General features: G+C 40.6%; 1 protein-coding gene across 1 annotated transcript in view; it reads right to left on the reverse strand.

Annotated features, from left to right (window-relative positions):
- Positions 1–25,596, reverse strand: part of CDKAL1 (CDK5 regulatory subunit associated protein 1 like 1) — a 609,083-nt gene that overhangs the window by 95,949 nt on the left and 487,538 nt on the right. The window contains exon 13 of the mRNA XM_068960663.1: positions 16,531–16,593. Coding sequence (XP_068816764.1) covers positions 16,531–16,593 — 63 coding nt within the window. The remainder of the gene's footprint in view (positions 1–16,530; positions 16,594–25,596) is intronic.

Raw genomic sequence — 25,596 nt, forward strand, 5'->3', positions numbered from 1 at the left:
GGTCGCAAAGAGTTGGGCACAACTGAGCACCCCCCCACACACACATAGAGCAACTATTTACATAGAATTTACATGCAGAGTACAGCATGTGAAATCCAGGCTGCATAACTCACAAGCCGGAATTAAGGTGCCAGGAGAAATATCAATAATCTCACATATGCAAATAATATCACTTCAATGGCAGAAAGTGAAGAGGAACTGAAGAGCCACTTGCTGAAGGTGAAAGAGGAGAGTGAAAAGGCTGGCTTAAAACTCAACATTCAGAAAACAAAGATCATGGCATCTAGTCCCATCACTTTAGGGCAAATAGATGGGGAAAAAGTGGAAACAGTGACAGATTTTATTTTCTTGGGTTCCAGAATCACTACAGCCATGAAATTAAAAGATGCTTGCTCCTTGGAAAAAAAGCATGACAAACCTAGACAGGGTATTAAAAAGCAGAGGCATTATTCTGCCAACAAAGGTCCATGTAGTCAAAGCTATGGTTTTCCCAGTAGTCATGTACAGATGTGAGAGCTGGAGTGAGAAGGCTGAGTGCTGAAGAACTGATAGTTTTGAACTCTGGTGCTGAAGAAGACTCTTGAAAGTCCCTTGGGCAGCAAGATCAAACCAATCAATCCTAAAGGAAATCAAACCTGAATATTCATCGGAAGAAAATGATGCTTCAATACTTTGGCCACCTAATTGCGAAGAGCTGACTCATTGGAAAAGACCCTGATGCTGGGAAAGATTGAAGGCAAGAGGAAAAGGGGGCAACAGAGGATGAGATGGTTGGATGGCATCACTGACTCAATGGACTTGACTTTGAGCAAACTCCAGAAGATGGTGAAGGACAGGGAAGCCTGGCATGCTGCAGTTCATGGGGTAGCAAAGAGTTGGACATGACTTAGCAACCGAACATCAAGGTATTATAAGCAACCTAGAGATGATTTAAAGTACGTGGGAGGATGTGTGTAGGTTACATACAAATACTCTTATCATCTTGTATCAGGGACTTGAGTATCTGTGAATTTTGGTACCCTTGGGTGAGGGGGTTGTCCTGGAACCATCCCCTGTGGAAACTGAACTATGACTATATTGTGCTTTGACAATGCAAACTCTAAAAATGTAGGACTTACACAAACCTTATTAGTTCTTATTAGAATCATGTATGTGCTAAGTCAGTCGCTTCAGTTGTGTTTGACTCTTTTGCGACCCCATGGATTATAGCCTACCAGGCTCCTCTCTCCACGGGATTCTCCAGGCAAGAATATTGCAGTGGGTTGCCATTTCCTTCTCCAGGGGATCCTCCCGACCCAGAGATCCAACCCACATCTCTTATGTCTCCTGCATTGGCAGGCAGGTTCTTTCCCACTAGCGCCACCTGGGAAGTCCTAGAATCATGTACAGATTATATAAAACTATTTTTTTTAACCAACCAATAGTCTGACTATTGTTTGGAAAAAAAATTATACCAACAATATCCTGAAGAATTCTTTCTATTCAAAGTTTTTAGCTTTATAAATATAGGCTTTTAAGTGTTTACACTGAGCTCCATAGGGCTCTGCTATTTCTGGAACTAAAGCAGATGTTTTTTAATAAGGTCTAGAAGTTTCAGTGAATATGGAGGTGGCAGGGGTGGGGAGAGAAGAGCCCAAGACCACAGACCCCTAAGATCCCCACACCCTGCTACTCAGAAAAAATGAAGATTTCTACATACAATTCTGCTGAAGCTTTGGAGGAGGCAGTACAGTAGATTAATTTCTTCAATCAGCACGCATTTATAGAGCACCTGCCATAGGCCAGCACTGTTTCTGGTGGTGGAGAAACAGCATTGAACAGAACCAACAAAATCCCTGATTACATTCTAACAATAAATTTTGCATTAATAATCAAAATAATTACAGCAGCAGTTACTTATTGAGAATGTACTATATGCTTAGTACTGGTGGTGGAGCTGATATTTTATTAATTATGATTTTACTGCAAGAACAATAGCAGACATTTTTTTGAGCACTTATTATGTACCTGCTGGGTGCTATTCCAAATGCTTTTCATTTCATCCTCAGGACAACCCTACGAAGCAGGTACAAGCAAATTTCACTGATTCTTAACTGCACATTTCTCCTTTACATTTTAGCATTTCTTAGTTTGAGATGTATCTTCTAATGAATGGTGTCTCACTACTATAGTAGCTAGAGTTTTTTCTTTTCTTAGGGTTATATACATTTTCATTTTGCATAGGAGAAAATGGAGATAAATACAGCTTTAGTTTCTTGGCAAAGGTACACAGCTGGTATGTATTGGGTTGAGCAAAACATTCTTTCAGGTTTTTCTGTAAGATGGTACACAAAAACCTGAATGAACTTTTTTTTTTGCCAAGCCAATCTATGTGTCGGAATTTCAAGTTTTAAATGTGGAGATAGCTACATAAAATCAAAAATTCAATTATTCTATTTTTTGTGGATATTTCTGACAACTGAGTCGCTACACTAAAAAAAGAAATACAAATGAAAACTACCAGAAGATGTCTTTCTCTAACAGGAAAGGATTTAAAAAGTCAGTTGACACAGTATGTCAGAGAGGGTGTGGGGGAACGACCTTGTTGGTGAGCATGTACGTTGCAACATCTTGTCTAGTGGGTATTTTGCAACTCCTATCGTGATTTAAAATGCACACACCTATGATCCCGTCATTCCACTTGTAGAAATTTATCCTACAGTTAATATTTACACATGTGTGAAATGACATGTGAGATTATAGACTACAGCAATGAGTATAAGATCAAAAGATCAGAAGTCATCTGAAGATCTATCAGTAAGAGTCTACTTAAATAAATACAGTACACACATGGAGCAGCACATATACATCCATTGTTTTACAGAAAGGAAAAAGGCAGCTCTTTATGTACGGACTGAAATTATCTTCAAGACATACTATAAAGTGAAAAGGAGAAGCATTTGAGATGGGTGGGAAGGAGGTTCCAAAGGGTGGGGATATATGTATACCTATGGCTGATTCACGTTGAGGTTTGACAGAAAACAAAGTTCTGTAAAGTTCTGCAAATTATCCTTCAATTAAATATAAATAAATTAAACAAAGTTCAATTAAACAAAGTTCAATTAAACAAAGTTCTGCAATTATCCTTCAATTAAATATAAATAAATTTTCTAAAAGAGTATATTTGTATGTAAAGACACATAGAAAGGTATATGTTTTTATATGCAGAAAGCACCTTGAGGTATACACAAAGAACTTAAAACAGTGGTTGCCTCTGGAGGGGAACAGGGATCTCTAATATTGGGTCAGAAGGGGGACTTTCTTTGAATATGGTATTAAGTGCATGTATTACCTACTTTATAAAAACCAAGAACAAACTTAGTGCCTCCTCCTAAAGCGGTGGTCATTACTACTGGAACATTCCAACTACAGTGACATGGCCAGAGCACCAAACTGGCAATGAATGAGAAGGCTGGATTTTCACCCTGTATTTGCTGTGGGATAACGGGTAAGGGCTTGGGATAGTTATGGTATGCAGAGCAAAAGAAGAACAAAATACACTTCATGCATATAAGACATTCGATTCTAGTCCATCACTCAGGGTCTTCCCCTGGAGGGGAAAGAAAAAGACAAGACATGCTCTTTGTCCTGTTGACACTCATGGTGTTAATAGGAGGAAACAGCTATGTCAACAATAAATATATAACAGAACAAAATGACTCTAACGCAGCATTTGTTGCCACCTCCTCCTCTTGCCCCACTGGATTCTAAGCATTTTATCCCAGGTATGGTACCAGTCCCCTAAAAAACAAACAAGCAAGCAAACCTCATGGCTGTTGAACGGAGCTGAGTTCTAAGAGCAAGACAACTCAAATAATAAAGACATACGCTCGTCATAGAGGCAACATGAGAACAATTTCCCAGGTACATCAGAAAAGATGCAAAGATGGTAAAATGAAACTGAGTCTTGAAGTAAGAGGAAGAATCCAACAGGACCAGAGAGACTTCTTTATGTGTACAAGAAGTGGAATGGGGAGGGTGGCGGGATTATAGGAGCTCTCTAGTTTAAGAAGGGGGAAGGGACGGACACAGTGTTGATTTCTCATGTTTCTCTCTCCAAGGGAAGGGAAGCACGTCCCAGAATACGTCACCAGGTTGAAGATCCCAAGAACTATAACCCATACAACTCCAAGCAGGAACACATTAGAGGGTAAAAAGCCAGAACATCTAAGGAACTGTGGGGAGAGATGTAAAAGTAAGTGGTAATAGTAAGGAATATAGTACAAACAATGGATGGGGAAGATATTTAGCTCACAGCGAGAGAGACAAGTTGAAGAATAATCAAAGGAAGCACCCAGCCCCTAGAGATGGGGGTGTATGTGCGTGCTTGGTCACTCAATCGTGTCCGACTCTTTGCCACCCCATGGACTGCTGCCTGCCAGGTTCCTCTGTCCATGGGATTTTCCAAGCAAGAATGGAGTGGGCTGCCATTTCCCTCTCCAGGGGAGGCAACCAACCCAGGGATCAAACCCGTCTCTCGTGTCTCCTGCACTGGCAGGTGTATTATTTACTATTGTGCTACCTGGGAAGCCCCTAGAGGTGAGCGGAGGGAGGCAGATGTAAAAGTGTTAACTACATTATAGTTTTAAATTAAGTTAGAAAAATAAAGTGTTGATATGAAATAAGAAGTGAGGGATATAGACAAACAAGCAACTTTAAAATTACTCCCTCAAAAAATAAAGGGGGGGGAGCCTAAGCTGAACTAGAGATCTATGTCAGATTATCATAGTTTACCGTAATTAAAAAGGGAATCGTTTCCTTTCTTACTCATGTGTGTGCCATATAATGACAGAGCTACATTAAAAAAAAACTTGAGTTTTCAAAACTCCTTTATTTTTATTTGACACACGTGCATTTAAAATATTTCTGGAAATCTGAAAAGCATCCAAAGCTAGAACGCTGAATAAAGAAAAGTATTAACAATCATGAGAAGAAGCTGGTTGACTCATTTTTTCCTCAGATGCTAAAATTCTCTAGATTTACAATTTCAAGAGAAGAGTGTTAATGTATACATTTAAAAAACGCCACCGATGCTAACCGTAATTATGTCTTCTTAACCTTGCACAGAAACCCTAGAGAGAATGAATTACTGGCCCATGGAAATACTTTCATTTCACTACTCTTTGTCAAGAGAATTCTGGACTATGTGGAAGTCACAATCTGTATTGAAGGTTGGTGATCATAGGAGAGTGGTACACAGAATGACGTCTGTGTTGTTAATAATGTGCTAAGGAAGATAGAGGCCAGGTCTGGGAAGAAAACTACAAAGAGCATCAACCCTCACACCACCAATGAAAAGATTCTCAACCAGCTGAAAACTTTAGCAGCAGAGCTATAGATGGGAAAAAAAAATCACGAGTAGCTTCCTCATTTCTCTAGTGGATGCCTGGATTACTTGGTTTAAGCATCACTGGCATTAATGCTTTTTAGTGTCAAAACATCTCAATAAAAAGAACTTCAGCTGGAGAGAAGTCATTAACATATTTTACGACAAAATGTATTGCTGGAGAAACAAAGTGTACTTTTCAGGGGAAGATCTGAAAACTCTTCCTTGAAAATAAGCTAGGAGCACTTCTTAATTTCAACTTCTGTGTCTTCCAAGCAATTTTCCAAACAGGTTTCCAGGTTAAAACACAGTCACAAGATTTTAGAGAACAAAAGTTAAATAAGTAACTTGTTTCATCTTCTTCATTAAAACAGTAAATCTTTGAAAAACCATCTGACATTGGTGTCAGTCTTTGACAGGGAGGCCAGGCACATTATACAAGGATGGGGTTAGGAACAGGAAGAAACTTGCGCGTATCCTTCATGTGATATATGGGGGAGGTTTTAAACTCATTTTTTATTTCATTCTCTCTGGGATGTTCTTTTCCCTTTCATATTTCTATCTCAATTTGCCAAAATGAAAAGTGTAATGCACATGCAACTGGGGTTGCCAGGTAAAAACAAAACATCCACTTACATGTGAATTTCAGATGAACGAATAAATTTTTAGTACAAGTGAACTCCAAATATTGCATGAGACATACTTATACTAAAAAAAAGAAAAGAAAAAGAAAACAAACAAACTTGTTGTTTATCTGAAGTTCAAGTGTAACTGGTGTCCAGTTTTCATTTGCTAACTGGCAACCCGACATGTTGGAAGGACTGATGCCGAAGTTGAAACTCCAGTTTTTTGGTCATCTGATGCAAACAGCTGACTCACTGGAAAAGCTCATGATACTGGGCAAGATTGAGGGCAGGAGGAGAAGAGGGCGTCAGAGGATGAGAGGGCTGGATGGCATCACCAATGCAATAGACATGAATTTGGGCAAACTTCTGGAGATGGTGGGGGACAGAGAGGCCTGGCGTGCTGCAGTCTATGGGGTTGGAAAGGCTCAGACATGACTGGGAGACTGAACACCACCGACAATCCAACATGCAACAGGCCTAATATGTCAAGTGGAGGGTGTGCTAGCTAAGTATGTTGCTGGGGAAGGCTGGCAAGCGATAGTGCCCACTGGTGGTCAGACAGAAAAAAAGGCTGGGCAGGGTGTGTATCAAGACAGAAATAGGCTGGTGATACATTTTAACTGCATGCAGAGGCTGATGGTAGAAGACCAGCCTGGGCGGGGACTGGCGGAGCAGAGGGAGGTAAGCAGCTCAGGGCTGAGTGGTGCAGGCACACTCTCTGGCTCTTGATCCTATGCAGTTCCTCTTCCTTCCCCTGCTGATTTCTTCCTCACGCTACTGAATTTCATACAACAACGACAGTAGAAAATGAGATACCTTTAGACTGGATAAATAATTTAGAATACAGTAACTGCCACTGCTATGTAGACTTTATTTTTTTACCTGAGATATGATTGAAACACATTATGTTAGTTTCAGGTGTACATAATAACGATTCAATTTTTGTATATACTGCAAAATGATCAGAGTGGGTCCAGTTAACATATGTCCCCATACATGTAAGATATTTTTCTTTTAATGAGAACTTTAAAGATTTACTCTTTTAGTGATTTTCAAATACACACTACAAAATTATTAACTCTAGTTGTCATACTGTACACTGCATCTCCATGGATTATTTATGTTATAAACAAAAGTCCTATCTTTTGACTCCCTTCATTCATTTCTCCCACCTACCACCAACACCTGCCTCCGGAAATCATCAATCTGTTTTTTTGTTTGTTTTTTAATCTATGAGCTTATTTTGATTTGTTTTAGATTTCACATTTAAGTGAGATCATGCAGTATTTGTCTTTCTCTGCCTGACTTATTTCACTTAGCATAATGCCCTCAAAGTCCATTAGCAAGACTTCCTTTTACGGCTAAATAATATTCCACTGTGTGTGTGTACATACACATATGTTTTCCTTATCTGTTCATCTATCCATGAATGCTCAGGTTGTTTTCATGTCTTGACTATTGTAAATAAGGTGCAATGAACAATGGGGTGTATATTTCTTGTAGAGTTAGTGTTCCTGTTTTCTTTGAATAAATAACTAAAAGTGGAATTGTTGGATCACTTGGTAGTTCTGTTTTTGATTTTTTGAGGAACCACCAAACTGTTTTCCATAGTGGCTGTACCAACTGACAACAGAACGCAAAGATTCTCTTTCTTCACGTCCTCACCAACACTTATTTCTTGACTTTTTGATAACGGCCATTCTAACAGTTTGAGTTAATATCTCATTCTGGTTTTGATTTACATTTCCCTGATGATTAGTGTATGGATGTGAGAGTTGGACTGTGAAGAAGGCTGAGCGCTGAAGAATTGATGCTTTTGAACTGTGGTGTTGGAGAAGACTCTTGAGAGTCCCTTGGACTGCAAGGAGATCCAACCAGTCCATTCGAAAGGAGATCAGCCCTGGCATTTCTTTGGAAGGAATGATGCTAAGGCTGAAACTCCAGTACTCTGGCCACCTCATGCGAAGAGTTGACTCATTGGAAAAGACTCTGATGCTGGGAGGGATTGGGGGCAGGAGGAGAAGGGGATGACAGAGGACGAGATGGCTAGATGGCATCACGGACTAGATGGATGTGAGTCTGAGTGAACTCCGGGAATTGGTGATGGACAGGCGTAATGCAGTTCATGGGGTTGCAAAGAGTCAGACATGACCGAGCGACTGAACTGAACTGAACTGAACTGATGATTAGTGATGGATGATTAGTGAGCGATAAGGGCTTCCCTTATGGCTCAGCTGGTAAAGAATCCACCTGCAATGTGGGAGACCCCCGTTCGATCCCTGGGTCAGGAAGATCTCCTGGAGAAGGGATAGGCTACCCACTCCAGTATTCTGGCCGAGAGAATTCCATGGACTGTGTAGTCCATGGCATCCCAAAGAGCTGGACACGACTGAGGAACTTTCACTTGGATTCCTTTGACTTCGATGGTCAGCAATGCTGAGCATCTTTGCAGGCGCTTGTTGGCCATCTGTATACCTTCTTCTGTAAAATGTCTGTTTCGATTTTCTGCCCACTTTTTAACTGAACTGTTTGTGAGTTACTTTGCTACTGAGTTGTATGAGTTCTTTATGTATTTCAGATGTTAATCTCTCATGAGGTATTAAGATTTGCAAATATCTTCTTCTACTTGGTAGGCTGCTTTTTCATTTTGTTGATGGTTTCCTTTGCTGTGCAGAAGCTTTTTAGTTTGATGTATTCCACTTGTTTATTTTTGCTTCTGTTGCCTTTTAGATTTTCTTTTGATTAATTTTCATCAATACTTTTATATTAAATGCTGGCAAAATATTTGATCATGAACTTTGTTTCTCCTTATTCCTGATATTTCCTGGGAGCAGCTGGGCAGAGAGGTGTAAGGTAAGAGAGCATGCTACTAAATAAAACATTCTTAAATGAGGACCTGGGGAACTCTCTGACTTCTGATTTAGAACCCCAGCTGCCTACAAAAGAAGTCAGAAATGCTAGCTGGGGTCCTGATGAATGGAACAGGTTTCCAAACTGTCCTGCTGCCATTTTCCCATCTCCACGTGACTTCAGTTCATTCTCTCCTCAATCTTTTTCTGGGCTCTAGGCTTATAGGCGGGCTTGTCCTATTTCTCTGGATTGGATAGCCCCTGCTGTTTTGGCCCTAAACACTCCAACTTGTCCCGTCCCCACCCTCACAGATGCAAGCTGAGAGGAGTGCAAGGTGAACAGGCTCTGCAAACAGAGTGCCCAACAGTGCTTAACAGTCATCTGTTAGTCTCCAATGGTAGAAGCCCTGGTGTCCAGCTTAATGAAGTTTCCCTTGCCCCAGGCTGATGGTGGATTTATCAGACTGGGGAAGAGTGGAGGTGAGGTGGTGGTTCTCGCTGCTCTACTGTCTGCTTTATGGGGAAGCAGTCTATAGAATCCTTGATGCTTTTCCCCTGGACTATTTCTGTCCTCTCTCTCCTTCTTTCTTCTCCTCCCTCTGTGTCTACATGGAGTTTGCCTATTTAGATTTAGATTTACAGGTGGAGGGTAAGAAGGCCCATTTTGACCTGGAACTTGAGTTGTGCTCATCAATCCACCTTCACGAGAGCCTCTTCATCTGCAGATCTGCTGCTACTTGTGGCGCAGAGGTGATGAGCATGGCCTCTGGAGCTAAACTGCTCTGTAACTTACCAGCTGTGTGACCTTGAGCAGTTTTTAAACCTATGTCTCAGTTTCATCATTTGTAAAACAAGGGATAATAGTGAGTTGGCCAGAAAACTTCTTTGGGTTTTCAGTAAGATGTTACAGAAAGCCCTGAACGAACTTTTTGGCCAATCCAATGACAGTACTGATAGAGTTGGTATGAAGATTAAATGTGTAAATGCAAAGCTCTGAGAATAGTACCAGTTACATGGTGTGCTTTAAGTAGTGTAATGATGATGATGATAATTCAATCAGATTCCAGTCTCCTTGCCAATCCTCAGGGAAACTGCCAGAGCAGAAATCTGACATCTATGGGTCCCTGGATATATCATTTTACCATACCACTAAATTCTTCAATATTTACATATACTTCGATACAACCTATCCCTGAGGTTACAGTAACAAAATAAATCAATGCGTTAAAAAAAAAAAAGTTTAATTTTTAGAACAATGCCATGTTAGAAGGAAAAGAGAAAAATACAATGGTACAATATCAAAGTTAGGCTCCAGGAAACATGACCTGTTATTCAACTTGAATCACAAGCTGAGGAAAGTTAAAAATAAAGAAAATGCTTTTGGATCAGGTCGGCATGGATCAGGAAGCAAAAGGGTGTCTAGAGATACCTATTCTTGAAGCCAGAAATAGCAGATCCGCCTCTGTGGTAACAATCATATGGTTACCTTGAGCAGGAAGCACAGATTTTACACCAAAAGAGCTCTTTAGAATGTCCATTATTCTGAGACTGAGTTCCTCATACGGCTTTAGTGTAGAGTTCCTGAGGCCAATGGAATGAGTTTAATATTTACTGAAGTGTTCACTTCCCTGTGTTCCAAGGTCATAACCTGAGCATGGTTTTAGTATGCTGTATGCTCTTTAGTTTACTAAACCTGCAACTATGGTTTTAGTATGAATGTGACAATTGTTAACAGTAAGGAAAGTCAATCAGACATTTATCCAACTGTTCCTGCTATTTAGCAACATCCCCCAAATTACTTTTCAAACAACTTTTAGTCTTTGCCAAAGATGGGGACTAGAGTTAAGTGCACAAATAGTTTTGCCCAATCTGCTGCAGAGAACCGTTTTAAGCATGGCATAAACATGGCAAATCAATAACTTGTCTCTTCCTCTGCATGTGCCATGAAAATCTGGCTATCAAAGAGTGCTGGATCCATTAAGAACTGAAGTTGCTATTTCCAGACAGCAGATAGCTCAAAGCCCAGTAGGGCCAGCAGGCAATGATCCAAACCCGCGTCTCCTTCTCTAAATGTACAACCCAAGGCACTCTGATGCTGCTTCACTCCAAGCACAGGGCATGATGCAGGTTTGACAGTTCTGTAGCTGCCTCAGGATTGAGTCAAATGGCTGTGACTCTTCAAACATAAAGAACTGGATAAAGTAACTTCTATGTTAAATTACTAGATAGATGTGATTAATGGAAAAATGTAAATCAGTAGATGATTTTCTGAAATGAAACTATTCCTTTGGCTTAAGTTGTGTTATGTGGATTTATGAAACTTGATGCCATAGAGATTACTAGTCTCTTAGGGAAGAAAGGACGGTATATAACCAAAGACTTCTTTTCTCCAAGACTTCTGAAATAGATTGGGCTTCTGTCCAAATGAAGCTGCAGAAAATATAATTTTACACTTTCTATTACATAGTTCACTATACACTAGTAGGTACGAGTTCCAAGAAGTCTTTGTATCCACAACAGTTCTTAAGGTAATCTTAGGAAGTGTGGATAAGGAAAACACATGTCAATTATTTTCGTACATTTAATACTGCAGGTAAAAATGCACTGCACTGGACTCCCCTGGTCGCCCAGTGGTTGAGAGTCTGCCTGCCATGCAGGGCACATGGGTTCAATCCCTGGTCTGGGAAGAGTCCACATGCCTCAGGGCAACTATGCCCATGTGCCACGATTACTCAGCCCGCAGCCTAGAGCCCGTGCTCTGCAACGAGAGAAGAAACCACAATGGGAAGCCCATGCACCCCAAATGCAGAGCAGCCCCGCTCACTACAACCAGAGAAGGTCTGTGCACAGTAATGAAGACTCAGTGTAGCCAAAATCAATTCAGAAATTTAAAAAAACTCATTGTACTGATTCACTACTTACCAGTATTCACTCAAGTTATACCTAGAATAAGCTTTAGGATAAAAATATAATAACTCTCAAAGGCTTTAATAATTTTAGAGGATTTAATTAAATAAATAGTTGGGGGGAAGACAGATTCTACCCTTCTCCCCTCTTAGGCTCTCATATATCTTCTGTCCCACCTGGTTAGTTTCTTTACCCAATTACCAATACGTGTTCAACCACTCTTTGACTATTTCTCATTTACTAAACCACTCTCTATAGTAATACATACTTCATTTATCTAATGTTATTAACAACCAGCTCTTCCTAAGAGAGTTTTCAGGATAAAGACGATTTGTTCTTAAAAGATCAATGTTTGTAAAAATAGATTATACGTATCTCTTCTATTTTTTAAAGAAAACATCTGTTTCCTGAGGTAATTTAGGTCCAATTATTTTACTCTGGGACTACAAAAAATGTATTATAGGGATATTTGGATCCACATTAAGTGGCCTTGGGCAGCTGCACATTTAGAATCCCTCTGTTAACGCCTTAGAGCTTTTATGGCTGACCTTGTCCTTGCATTCATTTTGCACACTGCCACTTCTTAATGGAGCTCTGACTTCTTGAAGCAATAACCACCCTCTTTTTAACTGCTGCTAGAGTTGACTGTGGTTTGGGAAACCACGCATCTATGTTTGTTAGAACTTTTTTTTTTTTTTTTTTTAAGTGGACTGTTTGTGGATGGAGAACTGAAGAACTAATGAGGCAGGGAGAGAGAGAATTAGATGATTGTGACAGTCTGGACCTAGGCTGGCTTACTTTCAGGTTCTGGGTTGTGTTTTTGACGGCTAAGATCGCTACACAAAAGACCTCCGGTTGAGTGATTTTCTGTCTATTCACATGCTAACTTCTCAAGTGTATTCAATTCACAGGCAGCTGGTTTTTTGGACACACATGAGTCTGTTTACAGTTCAAGCGATACATGTCTATGTGTGTAGAAAAAAACCATTAAAATAACACTGGTCACCAAAAGACAAAGAAAAGTTTACTTCACCAACACAAGTATATTTCTACTCGTGTGTGTCCACTGATTTATGTCGAAAATTATTCAAACAACAACAGTCACTAAAAGAAAATGAGAAGCCCACTTCACAAAATACAGAAACTATAACAATGACAACCTGTTAAAAAGACTCACTTTTAATGGTCAAGTATATATTAATTCATATAGATTATCTATGTTGAGGAAGCATTGAATTTTGCAGATGTAAAAACCACTACAGACCTAAACAGAATTGTGTACCTTTTCTTTTCCAAGTATGTTCATATTTATAGTAGCATTTTATGATAGCAAATTATAAACATCTGTGTTTAGCTGATAAACCTAGATTTTCCCCAACACATAATTCTGATAGTATGTAACAAGAAAGAAAAGAAGGCAATAGGAAAGAAGGAGACATCATATATATGCAGGGCAATATGTTCTTCAGGTCGGAGACAACAAGCATATGCTAATCTGCATAGCTTTAATAACAACGTTCTAATGATAACCTATTCCACTTATCCTTGACTTATCCAAAGGAGAAATGCAACTCCAGTTGGCTGTCCTTGGCCTGGGAGACCTTTGGTCCTATAAGCTTGTGGTTAGCTGTGATGTGGTTTCAGAAATTCCAAGCTCTGTTTATCATGTGTTTATTAAAACAGAGGACAGAATATAATGTACAAAACACAATCAGATTACCTGCAGCTACTGGATTTCCTTTACTAATGCTCCCTTTTTATTAGGAGAGAGAAATGAGACTTAGGGTTTGGTCAAGCCTTTCTGTGTATGTTTACGAGAATTCCTAAAAACAATTTTTAAAAAAGATGAACATAGGACTAGAGATAACAATCCAAAGTGAAATTCTTCCAGGCTCCAGCAAAATTGGACTTAGACTATAAAAAAAAACAAATCGAGTATTTTCCTCAAGACTCATCCTGAGTGCTCCTTTTGCCCTAAGCTCTATTTGCTTTTTGCAACAGCACTTAGAGAAAACCAACTGACCATTTACAACCTAAACAATGGCTTTCAAGTCTGATTAAGAAACACACCTGGCTTCACTCAAACAACAAATTTGTTTAACCTGGTGACTTTCCTGTGTCTGGGGTCAGGCAGGCGCAGTCTCGGTTTGGAGGAGAAAAGGAGAGCAAACATAAGTGACTCACTGAGAGCAAAATGGTGGGGCTGACTCCCCTTTCTCATTAAACTGTTTTAACAGTTTCTTGGAGGCAAGACTATCATTTAAGTGACCCACTATAATTATGACCCCAGAAAATTATGCCAACTTTAGAACAGGATTTGCATTTCTGGGTTTGCTCAGCATTATGAACCTTCTGAAATGCTAAGCATTCCTTCTTTGGTACAAATTTACATCAAGGGAAAAATGAACAATTAAAAAAATCTAGCTAGAGAAGAATAGAAGACCATAACACTCACTCCCATGAGTAGACCATAGTGTTTTTTTTACTTCTGGGATCATTTTTACTATGGAAAATTTCAATCATATTTAAAAAAATACACAGAATAGAAGGATGGACTCCCACAAAACAATAATTTAGTTTTGATAATCAACACAGGCCAACCTTCTTTTTACTGTGCCCTACCCATGTCCCCCTTTTAATTCTTTTTTAAAGCAAATCCCAGACAGCCTATATTTTATTTTATATAAGCTTTCATTTATGACATATGTATATATTTAACCTGAAAGATCTCTCCAGAAAGCTCATTGAGCATGAGATGTTTAAACCAATTTTAACCACATCTTACAAAACATTTTATACTAAAAGCTATCTGTCTAGAAAACTAATTTGAATATAATTGGGCAATTAAAATGACAAGGTAACTCAAATCACAATCTTCTATTATTTTATTTATGGAGAAAAAAGGAACATTCTAATATTGAGAAAACAGTGTACCTCACTCAATGCCCATGATTCAAGAGACATGGTTAAAACTAAAACAGTTAAATTTGCCTGGAAGGAGTTTAGAAAAACATGAAGAGGTGAGTAAGGGGAAGGAGAAATTTCCCCCTTTTTACTGCATATATAGAATAAAACAGAATGCCATCAGGCTAAACCTTGGGTGCTTCAAAAATCGCTCATCAAGCCGTCCAGCTACTTAACAGTAATTTATGACCGACCTTAAAGCAAAGATCAAAGGGAACTCCATCGAGCATTTATGTTCAATTCCTCACTGCCTGATGACTAATTTGTAGAGGAATGAAGTCTTCACAGAGGAAGCCAAAACCATCTGAGGTGACTTTGATACAATGCCACAAAGGATATGAAGAGGAAGCCAGGAGAAGCTGTGAGTAGCTAAGCTCCATTAAGAGTTCTAATAAAAGAATAATGGAATTTCCCTTAACAGTGAATTCAAAAAATGTTAGAAGTGGGCAAAATTAGACAAGTCAGGCAAAACCTTTGATTTGTCACAGCTTATTGTTGCTGCTGCTGTTAAATATTAACTTCAGCCACTGTTGCATTTATGTTAATTAAATGACACTGCCTAAAAAAAAAAAAAAAAAAAAAGGCAACTTTCCCATCGGAAATCTGGCCAATCTCATTCCTCTGGCTGTCGTGTTACTTATCAGTCTGCACCTTCCGCCTGCATTGTCAGACACTCCTGGCTTGCTCAAGCTCTTTCCAACAAATTGCTATTCTTCAGTGATCGATTCCACTTGAAAAATTTAACTAGAAATGATAAATGTTTAGTCTTGTACATCGCTGTGGTCACATGGAATACAATATCTCTTTTGACAGATTTGTGACGCTTAAGACAACTGGTTACTATAGAAAAACCAGAAGCTATTCAAATTCTTTCAACTTCTATGAACAACTGGCACAATTTTTTTCCTCCTGAATCCAGTTTTCACACCTCTTATTTTGGCTAGTTAAAAAATCCCTACCACATGTCTCTTTGTAAATTCATAGATATAGATTTAAGTTTATATCAGCATTTCAACTGTGCAAATGTTTTGTTTGCTTCTGAAATCACCTCATATTAACAGATTTATCAGAACCTTACTTGATATAGAAGATTTGAACAAGTCTCAGGATACTTTCATAAGATGTTGTATTGTGCACTTTCTTTAAAAAGTTAGTGGGCTTTTTTAAGAATTTATGTTTTACAAATATATAGTGAAATACTTATCAGTGAGAAGAGGCTTAAGAATTCTTCAAAGACAGGGAGTGGAGAGTGCGGGGTATAAATGCAACAAGACTGGCTGTGGATCTATGAAGCTGATGGATGGAGGGCCAAGGTCATTAACCATGTGGTCTTCGGTACAGCAAAGCTCTCGGGAGTGAGTATTTCAGGTATAATTCTAGGCACTGCTTTCTGTTAGAGTGTGTGGTTTTTTTTTTTTAAAGAAATAGAACTTTCTGTCAGGAGCAATGGTGAACCAAGAGTTGGCAGATAATATTTCAACTATCTTCATCAATTCAAAAGCCAAGTTCATTTACCACACTGTTTGGAAAGGGAAAAAACACACTAATCGATAAACACCCCCAAATCTGTCTTTTGACAGTCTTTGAGGCTTCAGTGACAATAATGTAAAGAGATTTTAACGTGAATACAGAAGAATATTTTAGTTCAGAAATACACATTTTCTCTCTTCTTTACAAGAGATAAAGAGTTAAAAATTAAAACTGAAATATGAATGTAATTGGTAGAAGTGCACTTCAAAACCGCTGTGCACTGGTGAACACTGCTCTGCGTTCAGAAGGCCTTCCATTAGCAGCCACTCTGAGAACATGCTGCTCTTACCTTGTGATCATATGGGCTGTACGAATGGAATATCCGGGAAAGCTCTTTTGTTCTTTGCTTTTTCTGTGGGAGAAAACACAAACCTTTGAGTTGACAGGTGGCAAAAATACACACGTGTGTATATATCTAAATGTAGATCTCTAGCTCTATCTCACTATCTACTTTATGACATTATTTTGAGATTTTTCCCTTTGTGCAGGCCGAGGACCTACACGGTTAATTTGGGATGAATGGATACAACCAAGGCCACTTGATGGTCATGTGGATCACTGTCACAGACCAGCCAGGCAATCTCTTTATGGAAAGTTTCATAATTACAACTCTACGTATTACAAATGCATAAATTCAGACACTAAAAAAAAAACTATGAGAAGAAAGAAAATACATTTAGAACACTTTCAGTTTCACAGCAACACCAACTTCTTCTGTTATTCTGAGTTGGGCACGAGCAAGGCTTCCCTGGAGGCTCAGCGGTAAAAGAATCCACCTGCAATGTGGAAGCTGAAGGAGACACAGGTTGGAGCCCTGGATTGAGAAGATCCCCTGGAGAAGGGAATAGCAACCCACTCCAGTATTCTTGCCTGGAGAATACCATGGACAGAGGAGCCTGGTGGGCTAGAGTCCACAGGGTCACAAAGAGTCGGACACAACTCAAGTGACTTAGCACGCATGCACGCATACATATATATGACTGCTACAGATATAATGGTGTCTCACACACAGTAGCCACTCAATGAATATTTGCTGAACTAATGAATAAACGAACATACCTGAGTTAGACAGGCATATGCCAACTGTATCAGTAATGACAACACGTGACTCTAATACACAGTTACAAGAAAAATAGCCCCCTTCACTTCTCAAGATGTCTTCTTCATTGTAAGAAGTGAGGCCTCTCCATCTCTTTTACCCCCAGCATCTGTGATAATGAAGGGTGCTATTCTCTTAGGAGAGGTGACTGTAAGAATCAGCTTGTTTACTTTTGTTTTACTGATTGTTTTGTTTACTAACTGTTTGATCACCGTGTTAATCCACTGTGATCTGTCCACCTTCCCATAACCACTGTGAAAAATTCTGTGGATAGTTCCAGACCTTCTGTGCATGTATCTTCACACACAACTGATAACTTTTACTTTCAAAGAAAAAGGATCATTCTGTATACATTCTTCTGAAATTTACTTTTTTTCCACTTCACTATTTATCCTTGCAAAACTTAAGTGCCTGTATATCCAGCACTGTGATCCCTTAAGAGTTCTAAAATCCAAAAACTCCTGAAATCTGAACTTTCTTCCTGCAATGCATTTCAATTTATAAATATAATGATAATCTTTGCACAAACATCTAGGCCAGCTTGAGAGTGTGTGTTTTTTAAAAGGATAAATTATGGAAGTCCAGCTGTAGAATCAAGGAGTAGGCATGTTTATTACCTTGATAGGAATAGCCAGGCAGCCCCCTCCTCCAGAGTAGACCTACCTTCCCTCTCACCAAGAGTGAATGAGAAAAGGGATTATGGCTTAGGTTGGAAATTCTTAATTTCTCTTTTCCCCTTAAAGGTTAGAACATTGATAAACTTAGAGAAAAGATAAGACATTTTAAAAAACAGGTATTAAACACCATCCCAGCTGCTGATTATAGAATGCATTTCTTGTATTTAGATTTTGTATATCATAAAGTTAGCCCACTCCAGTTTAGTTCAGTTGCTCAGTCGTGTCCGACTCTGTGACCCTCATGGACTGCAGCATGCCAGGCTTCCTTGTCTATCACCAACTCTCAGAGCTTGTTCAAACTCATGTCCATCGAGTCAGTGATGCCATCCAACCAACCATCTCATATACCACATCTTAAAATTCTGTCATGAGAGTGGCCAGTCTGTCCTTAAGACTGCCCCCATCTGGCTTCTGGGTCTTTCTGATGTTGATCCTTGCCCGGTACCCACATTCCCTAGGGAAGGATTTCCTTCCTTTAAACTCCAGTCTCCTCCTGAGCACACCCATTGCACCTCCCCAGGGTGAAATCCACACAGATCTCCAGCATAGACTACATGACCTTTGGCATCTACCTGGTTGAGGAGTCAGAGCTAATATCAATGAGGCCCTTGTGTTAGAGTCATTTGCACACACTCATGGGTTTCCTATAGGTTAGTTCTCTACTTCGGAACTGTCTTTGGAGCCCAATTCAAGTAAGCAGTCCTTCAAATCACTTGGCCTGTTTCCATATTCTGACACCCACTAGCCGAAATCCCTCTCTGCAGGTCAGCCAAAATTCCCACTTCCCCTGCCCACCTCTGAGCAGTGTTGCTGGTCAGTAACCTAACTCCATTTCTCTGGAGAGCAGAGATGTATGTCTAACTGTATGGAAACAGTTTCATGGCTCTCTGAGCCCTGGCATCTGTTCTGAACAGGTCACCTGCCTACCAGAGTTTTCATTAGCTTCTAATTTTCTCTTTCCTCTCCATACACCCACTTAGCTGGTTTAACAGTTCTTGGCTTATACTTCAATCAGAAGAGAAATGACGGATATTAACACTTCCTTTGGTAGGAGACAATATAAAACACTGGGGAAAAAAAAATTTTTTTTTTTTTCAGAAAGGAAATTATGCTAGAGAAGATAAAATAGGCAGCATATCAGTATTCAGCTTACGAGGTCTCCCCAGGACTGATCAGTCCAAAAACGGCAGAGCTACCAGCTTGAGTCAGCAAGTGGATAAGGAATAGGCAGAGGTGGTTTGGTGTGGCCTTTTTCTGTCGGTTTAGATTTTACATCTTTATTTTGATTGCTAAAACCTAAATATACCTTCTATTATTTGGGGAAGAAAGTAGGGTATAAATAAATAGCAAATAACACTATTCAGATTAAACCCAAAAAGAAGACAGTGAAGAATGCCCTTTTGTCTGACAACAAATTTACTATATACAACTACAGTGAAGTCTTGGCTGTGACTATGGAAGGTTATATATTATTAGTCCAGTTAACTGAATACCACTGCTGTTTTTCCTGTGAGGTCAGAGTCATGTAGCCCAGAGCTGCATCTTCTGGAATCTAGAATAGGGGTTGACAAATGATGGCCTCTGGGTCAATTCAGCCTATTGTCTGTTTCTGCAAATAAAATTTTAATGACAAATAATAGTCACACTCACTTGCTTATGTATTATCTACGGCTGCCTTCACGCCATAACAGCAGAATTTCAGTGGTTGCAACAGAGACTCTATAGTTCATAAATGCTAAAGTATTTACTATCTGACTCTCTACAAAAACAGTTATAGAAAGAGCCATCTCTGATCTACTCATAGAATCTCTATCTTTGACCATGTCCACTTCTGGCAATAGTCCTGTGACCCCAAACTAAATGAACTACTATTTGTCCAGCAAAATTCCTTGTTCCTTTTGCTCACCAAACGAAGACAGTTCAAGAATCAATCATAACCTATATCCTGACACATCAGGATGAACATATCAAGGAAAATATCAATTAGCTGTTTTTCCAGGATTTTGCATTCTGAGCATTCTACACTCAGACAGAGATTGTTACAAGTTGTTTTTGAGAGCATGCTGAAATAGGGCTTTTGGAGCTTTCTGTAGTCACATTATAACTGCTAGTGACAGAAACTTTGAGAAGAAACCCTTTACTAAGTTCTAGCACTAAAGCCATTCTGAAGGAGATCAGCCCTGGGATTTCTTTGGAAGGAATGATGCTAAAGCTGAAACTCCAGTACTCTGGCCACCTCATGCGAAGAGTTGACTCATTGGAAAAGACTCTGATGCTGGGAGGGACTGGGGGCAGGAAGAGAAGGGGACCACAGAGGATGAGATGCCTGGATGGCATCACTGACTCGATGGACGTGAGTCTGAGTGAACTCCGGGAGTTGGTGATGGACAGGGAGGCCTGGCGTGCTGCGATTCATGGGATCGCAAAGAGTCAGACACGACTGAGCGACTGAACTGAACTGAACTGAGCGCTAAAGCCAAGTAGAAGGTTTTGTGTATGAGTAACTAAAGTAAGCCAGTTGCTAGTGAGCCAGTTTCTCACTTGCAGACCATGTTAACAATACGAAGCTACAAGACTTGTTGAGCCTTGCTATCAGCAGTTTTAACTGAAACTAAAAGCTGAGCCAAAAATGGAATAATTAGGTATTTTCCTATTGCATCACAGTGTGTGTCTAAATTACCTCCCACTTTTTTGCCTGTTAAAACAAACATCTCAGTCATGCAACCACCTGTTAATTCTCCAAGTGTTTAAAAAGTAAACATGTTAAACAAGTTGTGTGATGAACTTGGAATGAGGGTGGCCAAAGTACAGTAACTACGGCAAACACCTCCCCGAGAACTGTGTAAGGTGCCTTCAAGTCCACCTCATCACTAAGCTCAAGGCCCAGGTCCCAGAGATGTGTGCGCATGCTCAGTCATGTCCAACTCTTTGCGACCCCATAGACTGCAGCCCACCAGGCTCCTCTGTCTGTGGGATTCTCCAGGCAAGAATACTGGAGTGGGTTGCCATGCCCTCCTCCAGGGGAAGTCAGAATCTCACTCTGCAAGGACAGAAAACACCAATGACCCCTTTTATGTCCACGTTTAAACTCCCTTTCAGACAAAACCAAACAAAATTAAAGGTCCTAGGGGAGAATTTTTTTTTAATAGTTCAGGTTTGCAGATAATGTAATTATTTCAATTTTCATCAAAGATAACAACAGAGCTCAGATCTGAAAGGCATTCTATGTGTGATGAGAACCTGTATTTCGAACAAGATCAAAATATAATCAATTGAGTTTTAACAATATCCACCAATTTTACTTCTTCTGGTTCCCCAAATGAATTCAATGCTTTCTGGGCCCATTCTCTATTTATAGATTAATGTTTTCTAAAATAAAATAATGCTGAGTATAAGGTGAAACTGAAATAACTCTACATATGGATTCTCAAAAACAAGAAAATCTACAAGCTTTCAAGGAGTTTGATGTGTTTAAAATATGTTCTAATAAAACTCAGGTGTTTCAGCAGGTCTTCATCATACTTTGTGGTAAGAAGACAAAAGAACAAGTTTGAGTTTCAGTGAACTGACTGCTGGTTTCTGGTTCTGTCTATAAGGAACTTGGAAGTTACTATTCTGAAAAGTCAGCAACTCATCTTGGACCCAAACGAGAGCAAAGGACACATGGAACACTGTTCCCCACCCACCCACCCTGAACTGGAGAGACCAACAAGCAACCGAGCAGAGCAGGCCCTTGTTGGGACCACAGTTGGGGCAGGGAAACCCGAACAATAATTACTGGAAGCTCAGTGCTGACAACTTGGGGAGTTAAGGACTCCAATGGGATCCAGTTGTAGGGGCCCCACGGGGCTGTGACATTTACCAGCAGAAGCTCCACAGAAAAATCAGAGAAAAATCCCCTTGGGCTTCTGGCAGGAGGAGGGGGAAATGGAATCATTTTGGAATACACCAGTGCATTTTTCTCTTCACAAGGTCCACCCCTAAGAGAAGCTAGCGAATCAGAGCCTAACCCGCTAGGGTATTACCTAACTGACCTCAGAAGGGAACACACAGCTCCAGCCCACCTCACCATCCAATCCCACCTAAAGAGAGAGAAAAACACTGAGAAACACTTGTGAAGATCACAGTGCAGAGGCCTAGGCTGACTGAGAGACTGCAACACAGTCACAGGAATACAGAACACTCCCCCCTACACACATCTTGCCATATTGCTGAAGGCAGTTCCTTTTAACCAGGACACCATATCTGATGATCAAGAAACATCACAAGGTATGTCAAAGGAAAAAATCACCCACAGTTTGAAGAGACAGAGCAAATGTCACAACCAGACATGGCAGAGATGTTAGAATTATCATAAAGCAATTATGATTAATATACTAACATCTCTAATGGGTAAAGCAACAGCATGCAAGAACACATGGACATTGGAAGCAGAGAGATAGAAATCCTAAGGAAAAAAAAAAAACAAAAGAAAATGTTAGAGATCAAAAATAATGTAACAGAAATGAAGAATGTCTTTATGGGCTTATTAATAGAGCGAAGACAGCTGAGGAAAGAATCTCTGAGCTAGGGAGTATTTTGATAGAAACCTCTAAACTGCAAAGCAGAGAATAAACACTGAAAGAAAAGAGAATATCCAAAGATTGTGAGATAAAAGGTACAACATACATGCTACTGGACTTATAGGAGGAGGAAAATAGAGAGGGGAAAAGACAAAATAACTTGAAGTAAGAATGACCAAGAATTTCCCCAAACTAAGGTCAAATTCTGGAAGGTTCTGGAACTAAACCACAGATTTCGGAAGCTCAGAGAACATCAAGCAGGACACATGCCAAGAAAACTACACCTTGCCATATCATCTTCAAATTACAGTAAATCAAAGAGAAGAAAAAATCTTGAAAGATGCCAGAAGGAAAAAACATATTACCTGCAGAGAAGCAAAGGTAAGAAACTTCTCTTCAGGAACCTTGCAGGCAAGGAGAGAGTAGAATGAAATATTTCAAGTATTGAGAGACAAAAATCCACCAACTTAGAATTCTGTACCCTGAACAATGATCCTTCAAAAATAAAGGAGCAATTAAGACCCATATCACGTATGCGTGTGAGAGTTGGACCATAAAGAAAGCTGAGTGCTGAAGAATTGATGCTATTGAACTGTGGTGTTGGAGAAGACTCTTGAGGGTCCTTTGGACAGCAAGGAGATCAAACCAGTCAATCTTGAAGGAAGTCAGTCCTGAATATCCATTGGAAGGACTGATGTTGAAGCTGAAACTCCAATACTTTGGCCCCCTGATGCAAAAAACTGACTCATTGGAAAAGACCCTGATCCTGGGAAAGGTTGAAGGCAGGAGGAGAAGGAGACGACAGAGGATGAGATGGTTGGATGGCATCACCTCCTCGATGTACATGAGTTTGAGCAAGCTCTGGGAGTTGATGATGGACAGGGAAGCCTGGCATGCTGCAGTTCATGGGGGTTGCAAAAACTCAGATATGACTGAGCGACTGAACTGAACTGGAGACTCTTTCAGACAAAGAAAAACTGAGGGAATTGGTTAAAAGAAACTCTTTAGAGAAAAGGGAAATAATATATGTCAGAAATGTGAGCCTTATTCTTAATAGATCTAATAGGCAACAGTTTGTTCAAAATACATAAAACAACAACAATGTATTTGATTATGCATGCTCATGTATATGTGAAATAAGGCCTTACTCCTCCTGTAAGGCCACCATACAAGGGATGGGAGGAAGGAATGAGGATTGTTTTGTTATTACAAAGTATTCACACTACCTGGAGAAGGCAATGGCACCCCACTCCAGTACTCTTGCCTGGAAAATCCCATGGATGGAGGAGCCTGGTGGGCTGCAGTCCAGGGGGTTGCTGGGAGTTGGACATGACTGAAACTTCACTTTGACTTTTCACCTTCATGCATTGGAGAAGGAAATGGCAACCCACTCCAATATTCTTGCCTGGAGAATCCCAGGGACGGGGGAGCCCGGTGGGCTGCCATCTATGGGGTCACACAGAGTCGGACACAACTGAAGTGACTTAGCAGCAGCAGTATTCACACTACCTGTGAAGTTTTATCATCCTATATGAAAGTGGATTTTTTTTTGGGGGGGGGATTAGTTAGAAATGGATGTTGCAAATTCTAGAGCAACCGATAAAATAAGTTAGTTGCTTTTCTAAGTATAACTGATATGCTCAGAAAGGAGAGTTTCAACACACTTATGTTTTCCTGCTTCCTTTCTGGCAGTGGTCTAAGAAGTGGTGAGCCGATTAACTGGCAAGGAGCAGCAGCAAAGTCAGAGCGAGAAGACGGGAGCTGAGCAAGCTCACCCTCTGGACAGTCAGTTCTGAACAGCTGCTCTTTGTGCTTGTGCAGGGGCAGCGGCGACTATCGGGCAGTGATGGGGCCGAGGGGACTAGGAGAGTGTGGCTCTAAATTCAACCCGCGGGGCTGGAGTCAAAACTCCAGGTAGTAAGGGCTAGGGAACAAGGGCTGGTCAGTCACTGCATGACACAGAAGCAGTACACAAGAGAGCCAGAGAACCATGTCCTGAGACAAAAGGGTGGAGAGAGCCAAGACTTGCAAGGCAATAACCAAGGACTGAGAATCCAAAGGGTTGTTGGTGAAGGACTAGGAACTGGGAGAACCACAGTGAGAACAAGGACTAAGCACAGAGTAGTTACAGACATTGAATTCAGGGATGAGAAAGGAAGTGGCCGGGACACCTTCAGAGGTCAGCAAAGGCTGTGACTCCCAGGGATGTGGTCTGGGGCTGAGGCGGGTCTGATGTCGACCATGGGCTCCTCTATTATACTTTCCGCATCGGCAGGTTCCTCTAGTCAGGGTGTAGGCAAAGCGTGGCCCATTAAACTCAGCTGAAATAGGACAACGTTTGGTTGAAGAGGGAAAATGGTCTCGCCTACTGGGGGAGGTCAGTTTTCGATAAAAGCAGAAAGAAAAGAATTGAGTCTATAGATAGATTGTGCCATTTATAAACCATAAGAAAGTAGGTCGGGCACAGGCATGCAGAGACAGAGAAAAAAGGACATGCTTTGTTGAACCAAAGAAACAGCTAAATGATTCGAGCGTGTGGTCTAAGAATTGTGAAAAACCATCAGATGCGTGTCTCAGAGAGAGTTTTGTGACGGTGTTACAGATGGAGCATGGGAGCAAGGCTAGAGGCTGAAGACAGAGAGAGGAGGGTGCAGTGGCTCCACAAAGTGACACCGTCCCACAGGAAGCGAGGGGCAAGGAGAGGAGTCGAGATGAAGGTGAGAAACAGCCCAGAGGCAGGACAGGGGGCGCTTGGGTTAGACAGGAGTACAAGACGGGGGAGGGCAGAGGAACACACCATGATTTCTGGCACAGACAGCTGAGGGGAGAGGGCTGCCCTACGCTGAGATGAGGAACCTAGACTGGCAAGACCTCTCTGACCACTTGGCGGGGCATCTGCTCTGGACCTCAGTGTCCAGTGAAGGAGTCGGGTTAGGTTCCACCCTGCTTGCAGGTCAGAATCACTGCGGAGCCTTTCAAGTACCCCTGAGCTCCGGTCTTCATCCCCGGTGATGCTG

Source organism: Capricornis sumatraensis, chromosome 22 (genome assembly GCF_032405125.1).
Source record: "Capricornis sumatraensis isolate serow.1 chromosome 22, serow.2, whole genome shotgun sequence".
NCBI classification, from domain to species: domain Eukaryota; kingdom Metazoa; phylum Chordata; class Mammalia; order Artiodactyla; family Bovidae; genus Capricornis; species Capricornis sumatraensis.